Source organism: Oncorhynchus mykiss, chromosome 29 (assembly GCF_057628025.1).
Source record: "Oncorhynchus mykiss isolate SJ-2025 chromosome 29, ASM5762802v1, whole genome shotgun sequence".
In the NCBI taxonomy this organism is placed as follows: Eukaryota; Metazoa; Chordata; class Actinopteri; order Salmoniformes; family Salmonidae; genus Oncorhynchus; species Oncorhynchus mykiss.
The window spans coordinates 10,000,004-10,021,008 of record NC_143050.1 but is presented as its reverse complement, the minus strand read 5'-3'; the positions used below and the strand labels follow the sequence as shown (position 1 = coordinate 10,021,008).

Below are 21,005 nucleotides of genomic sequence, written 5' to 3'. Positions count from 1 at the left end.
CACTACTCTGGACGGCTCTGACTTAGAATATGTGGACAACTACAAATACCTAGGTGTCTGGTTAGACTGTAAACTCTCCTTCCAGACTCACATTAAGCATCTCCAATCCAAAATTAAATCTAGAATCGGCTTCCTATTTCGCAACAAAAGCATCCTTCACTCATGCTGCCAAACATACCCTCGTAAAACTGACTATCCTACCGATCCTTGATTTTGACGATGTCATTTACAAAATAGCCTCCAACACTCTACTCAAAATGGATGCAGTCTATCACAGTGCCATCCGTTTTGTCAGCAAAGCCCCATATACTACCCACCACTGCGAACTGTACGCTCTCGTTGGCTGGCCCTCGCTTCATATGCGTCGCCAAACCCACTGGCTCCAGGTCACATGTAAGTCTTTGCTAGGTAAAGCCACGCCTTATCTCAGCTCAGTGGTCACCATAGCAACACCCACCCATAGCACGCACTCCAGCAGGCATATTTCACTGGTCACCCCCAAAGCCAATTCCTCCTTCGGCCACCTTTCCTTCCAGTTCTCTGCTGCCGATGACTGGAATGAACTTCAAAAATCACTGAAGCTGGAGACTCATATCTCCCTCACTAGCTTTAAGCACCAGCTGTCAGAGCAGCACACAGATCACTGCACCTGTACATAGCCCATCTGTAAATAGCCCATACAACTACCTCATCCCCATTCTGTTATTGATTTGATTTATTTTGCTACCTTGCACCCCAGTATCTCTACTTGTACATCTATCACTCCTGTGTTTAATTGCTATATTGTAATTATTTCGCCACTGTGGCCTATTTATTGCCTCCCTTATCCTACTTCATTTGCATACACTATTTATTAAAAAAAAAAAAAAAAAATGAAAGTGTTTGTTTTTTATGAGCCTGTTTTTCTTTCTGCTTCTATTTTGTATTTATATTGATGTGTGTTTTTTTCTGTAATTTATGTAATTCAGGGCTCATCTGTAAAAGACTCCCTGATAAAATAAAGGTTAAATAAATAAACAAAATATTACGTGGCATTTCCTATGGAGAATTCTAACGATGAACAATGTTTTTGTATTCATACAAAAGGACTTTGTCCAAAAGAAGTGAAAATGGTGACAAACTAGCTGCCAACTGGCCCTTCTTGGCTCAGTCAGTAGAGCATGGCGCTTACTGTGGCAATGGTTGTGAGTTTGAATCCTGGGATCACCCATCTGTAAAATGTATGGAGACTAATTCACTTTGGATAAAAGTGTCTGCTAAATGGCAGAAGTATAGTGTGACGGAGAAGTCCGTCACTGGCCGCAGGCAGCATTTGGTACACTAACACACACATTCGTCGCACCTCCCTGCTCCGTTATCAGATAAGTTAAGAATGTGGGTCGACACACAAGTTAACGTCCCTATCTTAGTACATACATTTCATACTTACCTCCCGTCAGTACCCGGTTATGGTATAAAGAGTATACAGACAAGTGTTCATGTTTAACTTAAGCAACATTTATTACACTTAGCAATGTTATGGATGAGCGCGTTGTTTGTTTGGTTCTGTTCCTCTCTCCATCTCTGTAGCTTCTGGGTATGCTGGGATAAGGACCTGAGCTAAGGCAATCAGGCTGACTTTGTAGTGCCTGTCCCGAATGGCTCGTTAATGTAAATTAACACATTGAAAGACACCATGTCAGTAGTAATGTGATTTTGTAAATGTTATATTGGTATATTATGTCATGAAAAACATGTTGCAATGTATAGACTTTAGTATGTTTAGCTGAATGGAAAATGTAGGCCTTGAACAAGTAATTGCTTAATTAATTAGTGCTGATTATGTTCTGATGGGAGGGGCTTCCCCTACAAAAGGAGCCTCTCTTTCCATTTCAAAGGGGAGTCATTTTGGGAATTAGCTGTTGATGGGGGAAGCATTGTTTTTAAGCTGGCCCCATAATGGATGCTTTGGATGGCTGTTTTTGTTTCTGCTTCACTATGTAAATAAACACCCTGAAGCACAGAAGAACTTTTGTGGCTACGCCATCTTTTTATTTGATAGAGGTTAGGTTTTCCAGTTAGGCCTTCTGGCTTACTCTACATGACATATATGCTATTTATTTAGTCTATAATCAAATGTAAATTAGATCAAATGGAGAAAAATTAAATAAAATATCTCCTTGTTCAGTTTCTGCAATTTTGTGGCTTAATTGTAGAGATACAGGACCAGACAGTAAAAGTATGAATGTCAGCTGGCTCTGTGTTTAGGCGGCCATTTTGTTCAGTTGAGTGTATAATTCTGGGTGTGGGGTTGAGTTTCCCCTAAACACTGATCTTAGGTCAGTTTTGAATTGTTCCCTCTAATGGTTAATGTTTAAATCAAATCAAATTTGTCACATGCTCCGAATACAATAGAATATGAGAGAGTATGGTGAAATGCTTACTTACAAGCCCTTAACTGACAATTCAGTTTCAAAAAAGACTTAAGAAAATAATGACTAAATAAATGAAAGTAAAAATAGTCAAATAAAAATAAAAGGTAACACAATCAAAGTAACAATTCTTTAGGCGGCCATATTCCTGATGTTGCTGATGAGTCTCCTGCTGTACTCTCTGTGGTCCACTGGTTTCACCTCCATCACCATGGCCTTCACACGGGACTCATCCTGAAACACACATTATATCAGTATTTAACCCGTGTTTGGTTAGAACCCCTAGATGTAGCGAGAGTAGTGTTTACACATATCAGTATTTATCCTGTGTTTGGTTAGAACCCCTAGATGTAGCGAGAGTAGTGTTTACACATATCGGTATTTATCCTGTGTTTGGTTAGTGTCTCCTGGACAGAAAAATCGGTTGCCGAGAGTATTGTTTTTTTTAGCCCGTTCATGATGGGAAACAAACAAAACCCAAACTTAAAGATGGCCAGCAACACATCTGACTTTTCACCTTTCAAATCAAATGATAGTAACTCATTAGTGAGTTATTCAGGAAATGGCGTATTTGCAACCAGCAAGGTTGACTCCAGATTCACACAGTAACAGATGCCGGTTGACGACACATAGACAACCAGCAAGACTCAGCTGGGTTGACTCCTAATTCACACAGTAACAGATGCAGGGGACGGCTCATAGACAACCAGCAAGACTCAGCTGGGTTGACTCCTAATTCACACAGTAACAGATGCAGGGGATGGCGCATAGACAACCAGCAAGACTCAGCTGGGTTGACTCCTAATTCACACAGTAACAGATGCAGGGGACGGCTCATAGACAACCAGGAAGACAGCTGAGTTGACTCCTGAATGGTCTCTAACTTTCCCATTAACTGATGTGATTCATCATTCCATTTAATATTTCCTCTGTGAGTGTACCTGAGGAGAGGAGGGGGGGGGGGGGGTTGAGGGAAAACAAGACCACTTGACAGTCGATGACAACTAATTTAATATGATTTCATTATAATTGAATAACAGTGCTCTTTAAAAGGGCGGTGGATCAGAGAGTGACAGCTTTTTCCTTTGACATCTCCCACACCCACATCACTATCACAATCTACTCAAATCTATTAGTCACACACACACACACACACACACACACACAAACCTCTATGACAATCACTAATTTCATTCACTTCACTTCAGACACTAATTTATTCCGTTCAGAAACACACTTATTCCATTCCATCCTCAGCACTTCACACTTCAGAAACGATTTCTAAGACACAGAGGCACTTGAGTCTAAATTGGAAACGGCATTAAACGCTGTGGTGACATAACACCTTTATAAAACACCTGCCATGGTGACATAACACCTTTATAAAACACCTGCCATGGTGACATAACACCTTCATAAAACACCTGCCACGGTGACATAACATCTTCATAAAACACCTGCCATGGTGACATAACACCTTTATAAAACACCTGCCATGGTGACATAAGACATAACACCTTCATAAAACACCTGCCACGGTGACATAACACCTTTATAAAACACCTGCCATGGTGACATAACACCTTCATAAAACACCTGCCACGGTGACATAACATCTTCATAAAACACCTGCCATGGTGACATAACACCTTCATAAAACACCTGCCACGGTGACATAACATCTTCATAAAACACCTGCCACGGTGACATAAGACATAACATCTTCATAAAACACCTGCCATGGTGACATAACACCTTCATAAAACACCTGCCATGGTGACATAACACCTTCATAAAACACCTGCCATGGTGACATAACACCTTCATAAAACACCTGCCATGGTGACATAACACCTTCATAAAACACCTGCCATGGTGACATAACACCTTCATAAAACACCTGCCACGGTGACATAACACCTTTATAAAACACCTGCCACGGTGACATAAGACATAACATCTTCATAAAACACCTGCCATGGTGACATAACACCTTCATAAAACACCTGCCATGGTGACATAACACCTTCATAAAACACCTGCCATGGTGACATAACACCTTCATAAAACACCTGCCATGGTGACATAACACCTTCATAAAACACCTGCCATGGTGACATAACACCTTCATAAAACACCTGCCATGGTGACATAAGACATAACACCTTCATAAAACACCTGCCACGGTGACATAAGACATAACACCTTCATAAAACACCTGCCATGGTGACATAACACCTTCATGATACACCTGCTGAGTTTTAAATACTGAACCTCAGCTCACACACTGACAACATGCTGTCTAGTGTATGTATATGTCAGAATATCTCTCAATATATATGCTTTCTAGACCATTGGGTCCATATGCTGCTTCTAGACCAATGGGTCCATATGCTGATTCTAGACCAATGGGTCCATATGCTGCTTCTATTAAAACACTAGACCAATATGCTGCTTCTATTAAAACACTAGACCAATGGGTCCATATGCTGCTTCTATTAAAACACTAGACCAATATGCTGTGTCTATTGGGTGTTACTGTATATTTATTAATTTATTTAACTAGGCAAGTCTGTTAAGAATAAATTCTTATTTACAATGACGGCCTACACCGGCCAAACCCGGACGTCACTTGGCCAGTTGTGCGCCACCCTATGGGACTCCCAATTACGGCCGGTTGTGATACAGCCTGGATTCGAACCAGAGTGTCTGTAGTGACGCCTCCAGCACTGAGATGCAGTGGCTTAGACCGCTGTGCCATTTGGGGTTATATTTGAACAGCTAACAAGCCTTATATAGTCTGTCTCTTATTGTATTTGTATTTATTATGGATCCCCATTCATTCCTGCCAAGACAGCAGCTACTCTTCCTGGGGTTTATTATGGATCCCCATTCATTCCTGCCAAGACAGCAGCTACTCTTCCTGGGGTTTATTATGGATCCCCATTCGTTCCTGCCAAGACAGTAGCTACTCTTCCTGGGGTTTATTATGGATCCCCATTCGTTCCTGCCAAGACAGTAGCTACTCTTCCTGGGGTTTATTATGGATCCCCATTCGTTCCTGCCAAGACAGTAGCTACTCTTCCTGGGGTTTATTATGGATCCCCATTCGTTCCTGCCAAGACAGCAGCTACTCTTCCTGGGGTTTATTATGGATCCCCATTCATTCCTGCCAAGACAGCAGCTACTCTTCCTGGGGTTTATTATGGATCCCCATTCATTCCTGCCAAGACAGCAGCTACTCTTCCTGGGGTTTATTATGGATCCCCATTCATTCCTGCCAAGACAGCAGCTACTCTTCCTGGGGTTTATTATGGATCCCCATTCATTCCTGCCAAGACAGCAGCTACTCTTCCTGGGGTCCAAACACTTTAAGGCACTTATATCACACATAAAAAAAACCAGTGCATCACATAACATTATTACACCACTAGATATCTACAGTACAAATACATGTGTTTGAAGGTGAAGTCAGTGCATTAAAGCTGGGACCGAGAGAATGAAGAATAGCTTCTATCTCAAGGCTAAACAGCAATCACTAACTCAGAGAGGCTGCTGCCTACACTGAAACCCAATCTCTGGCCACTTTAACAAAATGGATCACTAGTCACTTTAAACAATGGCACTTTAATAATGTTTACATTTCTTACATTACTCATATCACATGTATATACTGTATTTTATACCATCTAGTTGCACCTTGCCTATGCCGCTTGGCCATCGCTAATCCATATATTTATATGTACATATTCTTATTCCTCCCTTTAGATTTGTGAATTAGGAAGTTGTTGGGGAATTGTTAGAATACTTGTTAGATATTACTCTACTGTCGGAACCAGAAGCACAAGCATTTCGCTAAACTTGCATTAACATCTGCTAACCATGTGTATGGGACCAATCAAATTTAATTTGACTTGATATTCTGTCTCTGTACATATGAACAGCTAACAGGCCTTATATAGTCTGTCTCTGTACGTATGAACAGTTAACAGGCCTTATATAGTCTGTCTCTGTATATATGAACAGCTAACAGGCCTTATATAGTCTGTCTCTGTATATATGAACAGCTAACAGGCCTTATATAGTCTGTCTCTGTACATATGAACAGCTAACAGGCCTTATATAGTCTGTCTCTGTACATATGAACAGCTAACAGGTCTTATATAGTCTGTCTCCATACATGTGAACAGCTAACAGGCCTTATATAGTCTGTCTCTGTATATATGAACAGCTAACAGGCCTTATATAGTCTGTCTCTGTACATATGAACAGCTAACAGGCCTTATATGGTCTGTCTCTGTACATATGAACAGCTAACAGGCCTTATATAGTCTGTCTCTGTACATATGAACAGCTAACAGGCCTTATATAGTCTCTCTCCATACATATGAACAGCTAACAGGCCTTATATAGTCTGTCTCTGTATATATGAACAGCTAACAGGCCTTATATAGTCTGTCTCTGTATATATGAACAGCTAACAGGCCTTATATAGTCTGTGTCTGTACATATGAACAGCTAACAGGCCTTATATAGTCTGTCTCTGTACATATGAACAGCTAACAGGCCTTATATAGTCTGTCTCTGTATATATGAACAGCTAACAGGCCTTGTATAGTCTGTCTCCATACATGTGAACAGCTAACAGGCCTTATATAGTCTGTCTCTGTATATATGAACAGCTAACAGGCCTTATATAGTCTGTCTCTGTACATATGAACAGCTAACAGGCCTTATATAGTCTGTCTCCATACATATGAACAGCTAACAGGCCTTATATAGTCTGTCTCTGTACATATGAACAGCTAACAGGCCTTATATAGTCTGTCTCCGTACATATGAACAGCTAACAGGCCTTATATAGTCTGTCTCTGTATATTTGAACAGCTAACAGGCCATATATAGTCTGTCTCCATACATATGAACAGCTAACAGGCCTTATATAGTCTGTCTCTGTATATATGAACAGCTAACAGGCCTTATATAGTCTGTCTCTGTATATATGAACAGTTAACAGGCCTTATATAGTCTGTCTCTGTACATATGAACAGCTAACAGGCCTTATATAGTCTGTCTCTGTACACATGAACAGCTAACAAGACATATTTTGTCTCCGTACATATGAACAGCTAACAGGCCTTATATAGTCTGTCTCTGTACATATGAACAGCTAACAGGCCTTATATAGTCTGTCTCTGTATATATGAACAGCTAACATGACTTATATAGTCTGTCTCTGTACATATGAACAGCTAACAGGCCTATATCTATCTTACCATGCCTTTCTAAGGTCTTCGAAAGCCAAGTCAACAAAAAGATTACCGACCATTTCGAATCTCACCATACCTTCTCTGCTATGCAATCTGGTTTCAGAGCTGGTCATGGGTGCACCTCAGCCACGCTCAAGGTCCTAAATGATATCTTAACCGCCATCGATAAGAAACATTACTGTGCAGCCGTATTCATTGATCTGGCCAAGGCTTTCGACTCTGTCAATCACCACATCCTCATCGGCAGACTCGACAGCCTTGGTTTCTCAAATGATTGCCTCGCCTGGTTCACCAACTACTTCTCTGATAGAGTTCAGTGTGTCAAATCGGAGGGTCTGCTGTCCGGACCTCTGGCAGTCTCTATGGGGGTGCCACAGGGTTCAATTCTCAGACCGACTCTCTTCTCTGTATACATCAATGAGGTCGCTCTTGCTGCTGGTGAGTCTCTGATCCACCTCTACGCAGACGACACCATTCTGTATACTTCTGTCCCTTCTTTGGACACTGTGTTAACAACCCTCCAGGCAAGCTTCAATGCCATACAACTCTCCTTCCGTGGCCTCCAATTGCTCTTAAATACAAGTAAAACTAAATGCATGCTCTTCAACCGATCGCTACCTGTACCTACCCGCCTGTCCAACATTACTACTCTGGACGGCTCTGACTTAGAATACGTGGACAACTACAAATACTTAGGTGTCTGGTTAGACTGTAAACTCTCCTTCCAGACCCATATCAAACATCTCCAATCCAAAGTTAAATCTAGAATTGGCTTCCTATTTCACAACAAAGCATCCTTCACTCATGCTGCCAAACATACCATTGTAAAACTGACCATCCTACCAATCCTCGACTTTGGCGATGTCATTTACAAAATAGCCTCCAATACCCTACTCAACAAATTGGATGCAGTCTATCACAGTGCAATCCGTTTTGTCACCAAAGCCCCATATACTACCCACCATTGCGACCTGTACGGTCTCGTTGGCTGGCCCTCGCTTCATACTCGTCGCCAAACCCACTGGCTCCATGTCATCTACAAGACCCTGCTAGGTAAAGTCCCCCCTTATCTCAGCTCGCTGGTCACCATTGCATCTCCCACCTGTAGCACACGCTCCAGCAGGTATATCTCTCTAGTCACCCCCAAAACCAATTATTTCTTTGGCCGCCTCTCCTTCCAGTTCTCTGCTGCCAATGACTGGAACGAACTACAAAAATCTCTGAAACTGGAAACACTTATCTCCCTCACTAGCTTTAAGCACCAACTGTCAGAGCAGCTCACATATTACTGCACCTGTACATAGTCCACCTATAATTTAGCCCAAACAACTACCTCTTTCCCTACTGTATTTAATTAATTTATTTATTTTGCTCCTTTGCACCCCATTATTTTTATTTCTACTTTGCACATTCTCCCATTGCAAATCTACCATTCCAGTGTTTTACTTGCTATATTGTATTTACTTTGCCACCATGGCCTTTTTGCCCTTACCTCCCTTATCTCACCTCATTTGCTCACATCGTATATAGACTTGTTTATACTGTTTTATTGACTGTATGTTTGTTTTACTCCATGTGTAACTCTGTGTCGTTGTATGTGTCGAACTGCTTTGCTTTATCTTGGCCAGGTCGCAATTGTAAATGAGAACTTGTTCTCAACTTGCCTACCTGGTTAAATAAAGGTGAAATAAATAAATAAAAATAAAAATATAGTCTGTCTCCATACATATGAACAGCTAACAGGCCTTATATAGTCTGTCTCTGTACATATGAACAGCTAACAGGCCTTATATAGTCTGTTTCCGTACATACAAGGTACAAATCTGTTGTTCTGCCCCTGAACAGGCAGTTAACCCACTGTTCCTAGGCCGTCATTGAAAATAAGAATTTGTTCTTAACTGACTTGCCTAGGTAAATAAAGGTAAAATAAAAAAATAAAACAAAAATATGAACAGCTAACAAGACATATATTTTGTCTCTGTACATATGAACAGCTAACAAGACTTACATAGTCTGTCTTTGTATATATGAACAGCTAACATGCCTTATATAGTTTGTATATATTAACAGCTAACAGGCCTTATATAGTCTGTCTCCGTACATATGAACAGCTAACAAGACTTATATAGTCTGTCTCCGTATATATGTCTGTATAAACTATGCCACAGGTCCAGGGCTATTCAACTATATTGTTACGGGGCCAGATTTGAAAAAGGTTATTTACAGGGGGTCCAGACATTTTCTACATGTGATTACTCTTCCTAAAACTGGTGTAAAAAACAATGAACAAACAGAAATATAATCTTATAAAGCTCTTTTTTTTCTTTTACCCCTTTTTCTCCCCAATTTTCATGGTATCCAATTGTTTTTAGTAGCTACTATCTTGTCTCATCGCTACAACTCCCGTACGGGCTCGGGAGAGACGAAGGTTGAAAGTCATGCGTCCTCCGAAACACAACCCAACCAAGCCGCACTGCTTCTTAACACAGCGCGCATCCAACCCGGAAGCCAGCCGCACCAATGTGTCGGAGGAAACACCGTGCACCTGGCAACCTTGGTTAGCGTGCACTGCGCCCGGCCCGCCACAGGAGTCGCTGGTGCGCGATGAGACAAGAATATCCCTACCGGACAACACCTCCCTAACCCGGGGACGCTAGGCCAATTGTGCGTTGCCCCACGGACCTCCCGGTCGCGGCCGGTTACGACAGAGCCTGGGCGCGAACCCAGGGTCTCTGGTGGCACAGCTGGCGCTGCAGTACAGGGCCCTTAACCACAGCTCTTTTATTAAAATGTTATCTAAAAGTTCATTTGAAGTGCTTTAATATTAGCCTAAGTCGCTGTTTCACATTGTTGAAAGGATGGAACACATTTGTCATTATAAGACAGTTGACAAACATCACATTGATTGTTTTCTACTTCCTGTCCGTTTTACATACATCACTTCACACCTTTTGTTTTTATTTGCACATAGGAAATATTTTACTCATATCTCAGTTGACCAGCTTTTAGCCGGAGAAGTCTCTCTCCCGTCGTATCAGTAGAGAACGTTCTACAGCACCTCTGTGGGGGACTTAAACTCGTCAAATCTCGTTGCAAAGTTAGGCCTAAAGCTAAACTCTTAACATCACGGGAGTTATCTGTGCTGGTGATGACTGAAGATAGTCACGCAGTGCAGGGTAATGGATCGTTTTATTTGGGCTCAAATCAGAGAAGAAAATAACATATATGTTGAAAAGAAGTACGTTTTTCAATCACGTGAAAAACTGTCTAATCCCTTCCCTGTATTCCAAATTAAGTTGATTCAATTGAGTGAAGATGCCATACAAACAAATACATATGTTAAGAACTACATACTACATACATTATTATCCTTGCTTAGCCAACAAACCTCGTTATATAAAAGTAGAGTGATGTCGCAGGCTAGATGTTGATCGGATAAAGTTTATCATAGCCATAACTGAGCCCATGGTTTTTGTTAACTCACTGCTAAGTTAAGTGCAAAGCACACTATGGTGTATCAGGGAGTGTAGCGATCTCATCCGATAGGCGAACAGACATACCCTGTACCCCTGTTAGCTCTGATTGGCTGTAACTGGTATGTTGGGTGATATTGATTGACAGTAATTAGTGGGCGGGACTACAGGAAAGCAGATTCTCCCATTCGAGACTATTGAAGGCCCTGAATAGGCTCCTTTTGGCACTAAATATAGGATTTTTGATTTGTTTTCTTAATGTTCAGAATTGGCCATTCTAAAATGATAAATGGGTCAGATCTGGCCCATGGGCTGCAAGTTGAATAGCCCTGCACTGGACCATTGTGTCTCTATGGTAACGTGTTACTTGTATTAGCAGCTAATTAACCTTTGATTAATTAAGCTAACGAGGATGAGATGGCAAATTACAAACAGTAATTGGTGGTTAATTAAAGGTAATGAATGCATTAGTGGCATTGTTTGGTCATATTCCCTAAGTGATGACCACATAATAAGATTCTGTTTCTATGGTAATGGCCCGATCTCCATGACTGTGTGTGTATGTGTGTGTGTGTGTATATGTTTCTAGATGTGTGTATGTTTCTAGATGTGCGTGTGTGTGTGTGTTTTCGAGATGTGCGTGTGTACTCACGTTGTACGTCTCCAGCTTGACTCTGTTGCGGAAGATGTGTGTGGTGAAGTTGACCTTCTGGAACACCTCGTCAAACGCTGCCTCATCCTGATGGACAGACAGGGGAAAGGTTCAGAGTGTGTATGTGTGTGTGTGCATGAGAGAGAGCGAGAGAGACAGTGTGTGTGTGCGTGCGTGCATGTGTGTATGTCTCACCGTATCTTTAAGCTGGCCCAGAGTTTCTGCATTGTGACCCAGAATGCCCTCTGCTGTCTCATGGAAACATGTCACCCACTGGTTATCACTGAAGTCTGTTATGTTAGCCTGGAGAGGAAGGAGAGGAAGGAGAGGAAGGAGAGGAAGGAGAGAGAGAGAGAGAGAGAGAGAGAGAGAGAGAGAGAGAGAGAGAGAGAGCGAGAAGGAGAGAGAGCGAAGGATAGTGAGAAGGAGGGAGAGAGAGGGATAGAGATGGAGAGAAAGGTAGAGACAGAGAGAGGGGGATGGTGAGAGGGAGAGATAGAGATTAGAGAGAGAGAGAGAGAGAGAGAGAGAGAGAGAGAGAGAGAGAGATAGAGAGGGAGAGATAGAGATTAGAGAGAGACACAGAGAGAGAGGGAAAGATAGATAGAAGGAGAGATGGAGATTAGAGAGAGACACAGAGTGAGAGAGAGAGATAGATAGAAGGAGAGATAGAGATTAGAGAGAGACACAGAGTGAGAGAGAGAGATAGAGAGAGAGAGAGAGAGATAGATAGAGGGAGAGATAGAGATTAGAGAGAGACACAGAGTGAGTGTCGAGGTTGTTTCTATGTCGTGTAAGTGCTCTTCAGTATAGGTGTTCAGTGTAAATACACTGAGAGTACAAAACATCAAGAAAACCTGCTCTTTCCATGACATACACTGACCAGGTGCAAACTATGATCCATTATTGATGTCACTTGTTAAATCCACTTCAGTCAGTGTAGATGAATGGGAGGAGACAAGAGATACATGCCTGGTAGAGTAACACAACATTACCATCTAGTTAAATACCAGAGACATGCCTGGTAGAGTAACACAACATTACCATCTAGTTAAATACCAGAGACATGCCTGGTAGAGTAACACAACATTACCATCTAGTTAAATACCAGAGACATGCCTGGTAGAGTAACACAACATTACCACACAGTTAAATACCAGATACATGCCTGGTAGAGTAACACAACATTACCACACAGTTAAATATCAGATACATGCCTGGTAGAGTAACACAACATTACCACACAGTTAAATACCAGAGACATGCCTGGTAGAGTAACACAACATTACCACACAGTTAAATACCAGAGACATGCCTGGTAGAGTAACACAACATTACCATCTAGTTAAATACCAGAGACATGCCTGGTAGAGTAACACAACATTACCACACAGTTAAATACCAGATACATGCCTGGTAGAGTAACACAACATTACCACACAGTTAAATACCAGAGACATGCCTGGTAGAGTAACACAACATTAACACACAGTTAAATACCAGAGACATGCCTGGTAGAGTAACACAACATTACCACACAGTTAAATACCAGATACATGCCTGGTAGAGTAACACAACATTACCATCTAGTTAAATATCAGATACATGCCTGGTAGAGTAACACAACATTACCACACAGTTAAATACCAGAGACATGCCTGGTAGAGTAACAAAACATTACCACACAGTTAAATACCAGAGACATGCCTGGTAGAGTAACACAACATTACCACACAGTTAAATACCAGATACATGCCTGGTAGAGTAACACAACATTACCACACAGTTAAATATCAGATACATGCCTGGTAGAGTAACACAACATTACCACACAGTTAAATATCAGAGACATGCCTGGTAGAGTAACACAACATTACCACACAGTTAAATACCAGAGACATGCCTGGTAGAGTAACACAACATTACCACACAGTTAAATACCAGATACATGCCTGGTAGAGTAACACAACATTACCATCTAGTTAAATATCAGATACATGCCTGGTAGAGTAACACAACATTACCATCTAGTTAAATATCAGATACATGCCTGGTAGAGTAACACAACATTACCACACAGTTAAATATCAGAGACATGCCTGGTAGAGTAACACAACATTACCATCTAGTTAAATATCAGATACATGCCTGGTAGAGTAACACAACATTACCACACAGTTAAATATCAGAGACATGCCTGGTAGAGTAACACAACATTACCACACAGTTAAATACCAGATACATGCCTGGTAGAGTAACACAACATTACCATCTAGTTAAATATCAGATACATGCCTGGTAGAGTAACACAACATTACCACACAGTTAAATACCAGATACATGCCTGGTAGAGTAACACAACATTACCATCTAGTTAAATATCAGATACATGCCTGGTAGAGTAACACAACATTACCACACAGTTAAATATCAGATACATGCCTGGTAGAGTAACACAACATTACCACACAGTTAAATACCAGAGACATGCCTGGTAGAGTAACACAACATTACCACACAGTTAAATACCAGATACATGCCTGGTAGAGTAACACAACATTACCATCTAGTTAAATACCAGAGACATGCCTGGTAGAGTAACACAACATTACCATCTAGTTAAATATCAGATACATGCCTGGTAGAGTAACACAACATTACCACACAGTTAAATACCAGATACATGCCTGGTAGAGTAACACAACATTACCATCTAGTTAAATACCAGAGACATGCCTGGTAGAGTAACACAACATTACCATCTAGTTAAATATCAGATACATGCCTGGTAGAGTAACACAACATTACCACACAGTTAAATACCAGATACATGCCTGGTAGAGTAACACAACATTACCACACAGTTAAATATCAGAGACATGCCTGGTAGAGTAACACAACATTACCACACAGTTAAATATCAGATACATGCCTGGTAGAGTAACACAACATTACCACACAGTTAAATACCAGATACATGCCTGGTAGAGTAACACAACATTACCACACAGTTAAATACCAGATACATGCCTGGTAGAGTAACACAACATTACCACACAGTTAAATACCAGAGACATGCCTGGTAGAGTAACTCAACATTACCATCTAGTTAAATATCAGATATATGCCTGGTAGAGTAACACAACATTACCACACAGTTAAATATCAGATACATGCCTGGTAGAGTAACACACACACACACACACACACACACACACACACACACAGAAAGACGGCATGCAACATCGATACTAAACTGAATAGGTGGGACCAGTACTTACTGTTTACAGGTGGTTGTGTGTTTTATATCTCTAAGTGTCACTATAATCATCCTGTGTGGACAAAACAAGTACTGTAGGAAGAGACAAGTACTGATGGAATAGACAAGTACTGTAGGAAGAGACAAGTACTGTAGGAAGAGACAAGTACTGATGGAATAGACAAGTACTGAAGAAAGAGACAAGTACTGATGGAGACAAGTACTGAAGAAAGAGACACGTACTGCTGGAGACAAGTACTGAAGAAAGAGACAAGTACTGATGGAATAGACAAGTACTGAAGAAAGAGACAAGTACTGCTGGAGACAAGTACTGAAGAAAGAGACAACTACTGTAGGAAGAGACAACTACTGAAGAAAGATACAACTACTGTAGGAAGAGACAACTACTGTAGGAAGAGACAAGTACTATAGGAAGAGACAACTACTGTAGGAAGAGATAAGTACTGCTGGAGACAAGTACTGTAGGAAGAGCAAGTGTGTGTATTTATGTTTGTGTGTGTGTGTGTGTGTCTGTGTCTGTGTCTGTGTGTGTGTGTGTGTGTGTGTGTGTGTGTGTGTGTGTGTCTGTGTGTGTGTCTGTGTGTGTGTGTGTGTGTTGATGTGTGTTTGTGACAGGTACAAATGAAAGGGTGAAGGGAAGGTGGGTGTAGCTTTTTAGGTTCACAGTCTGATAGACAGGGACTGTCGTAAGTAGACATTTACTGACACAGTGAGGACTAATTATCCCTGAACACAGAGGTAAATACAGCACATTAATAACAGTTCCTGTGTGTGTGTGTGTCTGTGTCTGTGTATGTCTGTGTCTGTGTGTGTGTGTGTCTGTCTGTCTGTCTGTCTGTCTGTGTGTGTGTGTGTGTGTGTGTGTGTGTGTGTGTGTGTGTGTGTGTGTGTGTGTGTGTGTGTGTGTGTGTGTGTGTGTGTACCTACTCAATCATTCGAGAGTAGGTCTGTCCCAGAGAAGTTGATGTCCATTGTCACTTTGACCTTTACAGAACACAACATGTTACCATCAGGTTCAACGACCTTTGACCTATACTTGACACACCACATTACAGTAGGGCTCAACGAGCTTTGACTTCTTGACCCCTGCAGGCTACAGTGACTCAGACCCAAATCATCTGTCCCGGGTTGTATCCAAAATGACCCCATTTATATACACCCTGTCCCAATAGGGCGTCAAATAGGGCCCTGGTCAAAGAAGAAAACTATATAGGAAATAGGATGATATTTGGGACACATCCCCAGACATCTCTGCTCTTTCCCAGAACCCTAATGAGACTAACGAGAGAGTTAACGACAAAAGTCTAATTAGTGGCATTCCCCCCCAGCTTTGCCGACCTCCCAAACCACTCTACCCTCTGTCTTCCACTCTACCCTGGAGTCATCACGCTCCCAGAACTCTGATCTCACTCCTCCCACCACCCTCTGTCTTCCTGGAGTCATCAGGCTCCCAGAACTGATCTCACTCCTCCCACCACCCTCTGTCTTCCTGGAGTCATCACGCTCCCAGAACTCTGATTCAACTCCTCCCACCACCCTCTGTCTTCCTGGAGTCATCACGCTCCCAGAACTCTGATTCAACTCCTCCCACCACCCTCTGTCTTCCTGGAGTCATCAGGCTCCCAGAACTCTGATTCAACTCCTCCCACCACCCTCTGTCTTCCTGGAGTCATCACGCTCCCAGAACTCTGATTCAACTCCTCCCACCACCCTCTGTCTTCCTGGAGTCATCACGCTCCCAGAACTCTGATTCAACTCCTCCCACCACCCTCTGTCTTCCTGGAGTCATCACGCTCCCAGAACTCTGATTCAACTCCTCCCACCACCCTCTGTCTTCCTGGAGTCATCACGCTCCCAGAACTCTGATTCAACTCCTCCCACCACCCTCTGTCTTCCTGGAGTCATCACGCTCCCAGAACTCTGATTTAGAATTACGTAATGGTAGAAATTTATGATGTTGGAATCTCAGAATTGGTAGGTTGGAATGAAAGAATGTCAGAGCAGGAAATAACAGAATAAGAGAGGTTGAGAATATGATATGGGACAGAGGGAGAGAGAAATTGAGAGTTTGAGAGATGGATAGATTTTGAAGCTGAGGTTAGATGACTATCTACCTTAATCCCCCTTTGTAGCTTTCTCCTTTTTTACCTCCCTCCCCCTTTCCCTTTCTTCCTCTCTGGCCTGCTCTCTTTCTGTAGTTCTCAGTGTACAGAGTCCCTCCCCCTTTCCCTTTCGTCCTCTCTGATCTGCTCTCTTTCTGTAGTTCTCAGTGTACAGAGTCCCTCCCTCTTTCCCTTTCTTCCTCTCTGGCCTGCTCTCTTTCTGTAGTTCTCAGTGTACATAGTCCCTCAGGGAGCCTTAACCTGGAAACCACCAAGGAAAACATACACACACACACACACACACACACACACACACACACACGCAGATAAACACTAGAGCTGGGACGATACACCCAAAATTACCGACACTGAGAACGCCTTCGTCTTACCGAGGCATTTTGATTAATTTGGTTATTTTTGTGTGTTTCTTTAGTTTTTATAGGTTTTAATTCCAACCTAACTAATCTTATTCAGTTTGTCAACCATGCTAATTATTAGCATCAGGTGTGCTAGACTTGGGTTGGAGTTAAAACCTACAGGAGGATATCTCTCCGGGAACAGGGTTGGAGTTAAAACCTACAAGAGGATATCTCTCCAGGAACAGGATTGGAGTTAAAACCTACAGGAGGATATCTCTCCAGGAACAGGGTTGGAGTTAAAACCTACAAGAGGATATCTCTCCAGGAACAGGGTTGGAGTTAAAACCTACAGGAGGATATCTCTCCAGGAACAGGGTTGGAGTTAAAACCTACAAGAGGATATCTCTCCGGGAACAGGGTTGGAGTTAAAACCTACAGGAGGATATCTCTCCAGGAACGGGGTTGGAGTTAAAACCTACAGGAGGATATCTCTCCAGGAACAGGGTTGGGGTTAAAACCTACAGGAGGATATCTCTCCAGGAACAGGGTTGGAGTTAAAACCTACAAGAGGATATCTCTCCAGGAACAGGGTTGGAGTTAAAACCTACAAGAGGATATCTCTCCAGGAACAGGGTTGGGGTTAAAACCTACAGGAGGATATCTCTCCAGGAACAGGGTTGGAGTTAAAACCTACAAGAGGATATCTCTCCAGGAACAGGGTTGGAGTTAAAACCTACAGGAGGATATCTCTCCAGGAACAGGGTTGGAGTTAAAACCTACAAGAGGATATCTCTCCAGGAACAGGGTTGGAGTTAAAACCTACAGGAGGATATCTCTCCAGGAACGGGGTTGGAGTTAAAACCTACAGGAGGATATCTCTCCAGGAACAGGGTTGGGGTTAAAACCTACAGGAGGATATCTCTCCAGGAACAGGATTGGAGTTAAAACCTACAGGAGGGCATCTCTCCAGGAACAGGATTGGAGTTAAAACCTACAGGAGGGCATCTCTCCAGGAACAGGGTTGGAGTTAAAACCTACAGGAGGGTTTCTCTCCAGGAACAGGGTTGGAGTTAAAACCTACAGGAGGGCATCTCTCCAGGAACAGTGTTGGAGTTAAAACCTACAGGAGGGTTTCTCTCCAGGAACAGGGTTGGAGTTAAAACCTACAGGGGGGCATCTCTCCAGGAACTTGGTTGGAGTTAAAACCTACAGGGGGGCATCTCTCCAGGAACAGGGTTGGAGAGCCCTGGTCAACAGTAATAGCCTATGCTTCATGTTGATTCCTGCAATGAAAGTATCTTCCTGTCCTGGTTGGCTGCTGACTCTTACTCCCTGTGCACACAGTGGAGGGAGAGATGAATTCTGAGAAGCACAAGCAAAACACCGTCTTCAAAGCAACTACTGTTGTTCCGGTTACCGAGAGCAGGATGACAGCTTTCTGTGAGTATATCATGCGTTTCGCCCCTCTTGTGTATGGACTTAATGGCACGACTTTACAACCAGAGTAGATCGTAGTTGATACGGTTTTGATGCACCTGCACAGTGGAGTCAAGCGAAGCGCGCCATTTGCAGTGAATAGGCCTACATCAAATAGCCTAGGCCTAAAAGTGGAACGTTTTTATGGGACGTTAGCCTTTATTTACTGATAAATTAATCTATTAGCCTACATGGTTACCTAGCAACAATATCATGTTTAGAGTTAGCAATCTAGCTAAGTGTTTTGAGCTCCTACATCCTCAGCTGGTGAATACTATAGCCTATTGGCCATTATGAACAAAGATGTGGGCAAATTCTCTGAAGAACCAAAAGTACGTCTCATAACAGGTTGCACATCAAAATATCAATCATGTATTTCCTGTAGATGTTAGATGAAATAGCTTCCTGTTTTAATCATAGGCTACTACCTCAGCTGTCTAACTTGTCAAGAGCTCTGCTGTAACTGTCAATAAAAAAAATACACACACACACACACACACACACACACACACACACACACACAGTCAAGACACACTGTAACCTTGGGGGTAGAGTGTTTTGGATGAAAGCAGAATGCTGAATTTGATTATTTGTAAGTAAAACCCTGTAATTGGAATTCCCCTATTTTCCAGCTGCTGTGTGTGTTTGTACGTATCTGGCCGTGTGTCAATGTGGGTGTACTACTGCTGTGTGTGATGAACAACCTTCCCAACCCTATACATTCACTGAAGGGCGAGAGAGAGAGCTAGAGAAAGACAGAGATAGAAAGAGAGAGAGACAGAGAGAGAGAGAGACAGAGACACAGACAGACAGAGAGAGAGCGACAGACAGACAGAGAGAGACAAACAGAGAGAGAGAGAGAGAGACAGAGAGAGACAGAGAGACAGAGAGGGAGACAGAGAGAGACACGGAGAGAGACAGAGAGTACACAGCGGCCCTAAACAGAGAGTACACAGTGGCAGAATACCTGACCACTGTGACTGACCCAAAATTAGGGAAAGCTTTGACTATGTACAGACTCAGTGAGCATAGCCTTGCTATTGAGAAAGGCCGCCGTAGGCAGACATGGCTCTCAAGAGAAGACAGGGTGTGTGCTCACTGCCCACAAAATGAGGTGGAAACTGAGCTGCACTTCCTAACCTCCTGTCCAATGTATGATCATATTAGAGAGACATGTTTCCCTCAGATTACACAGATCCACAAAAAAATCGAAAACAAATCAAATTTTGATAAACTCCCATATCTACTGGGTGAAATTCCACAGTGTGCCATCACAGCAGCAAAACACCATTGTAAATACAACCCATATTTATGCTTATTTATTTTATCTTGTGTCCTTTAACCATTTGTACATTGTTAAAACACTGTATATATATAATATGACATTTGTAATGTCTTTATTGTTTTGAAACTTCTGTATGTGTAATGTTTACTGTTAATTTTTATTTTTTATTTCACTTTATATATTATCTACCTCACTTGCTTTGGCAATGTTAACACATGTATCCCATGCCAATAAAGCCCCTTGAATTGAATTGAGAGACAGAGAAAGAGACAGAGACAGAGAGAGAGACAGAGAGGGAGACAGAGAGGGAGACAGAGAGGGAGACAGAGAGGGAGACAGAGAGAGAGAGAGAGAGAGAGAGAGAGAGAGTGAGATAGAGAGAGAGAGAGAGATACAGAAAGGGAGAGAGAGAGAGAGAGAGAGAGAGAGACAGAGAGACAGGGAGACAGAGACAGAGAGACAGAGAGAGACAGAGACAGAGACAGAGAGGGAGACAGAGAGAGAGAGAGAGAGACAGAGAGGGAGACAGAGAGGGAGGGAGACAGAGAGACAGAGACAGAGACAGAGAGACAGAGACAGAGAGGGAGAGACAGAGAGGGAGACAGAGAGAGAGAGAGAGAGAGAGAGAGAGAGAGAGAGAGAGAGAGAGAGAGAGAGAGAGAGACAGAGAGAGAGAGAGAGAGAGAGAGAGAGAGAC

At 42.3% G+C, this 21,005-nt stretch overlaps 1 protein-coding gene across 4 annotated transcripts in view; it reads right to left on the bottom strand.

The window, feature by feature from the left end:
• Positions 1–1,475: 1,475 nt before the first annotated feature.
• LOC110509458 (replication protein A 70 kDa DNA-binding subunit) overlaps positions 1,476–21,005 on the bottom strand; it is a 77,038-nt gene continuing 57,508 nt past the window's right edge. For all 4 annotated transcript variants that reach the window (XM_090226245.1, XM_090226244.1, XM_090226249.1 and 1 more), the window contains 3 exons: positions 12,002–12,109; positions 11,807–11,893; positions 1,476–2,645 (listed from right to left, as the gene is read on the bottom strand). In XM_090226245.1, the coding sequence (XP_090082371.1) occupies positions 2,544–2,645; positions 11,807–11,893; positions 12,002–12,109 (297 nt within the window). In that variant the 3' untranslated portion in view covers positions 1,476–2,543. The remainder of the gene's footprint in view (positions 2,646–11,806; positions 11,894–12,001; positions 12,110–21,005) is intronic.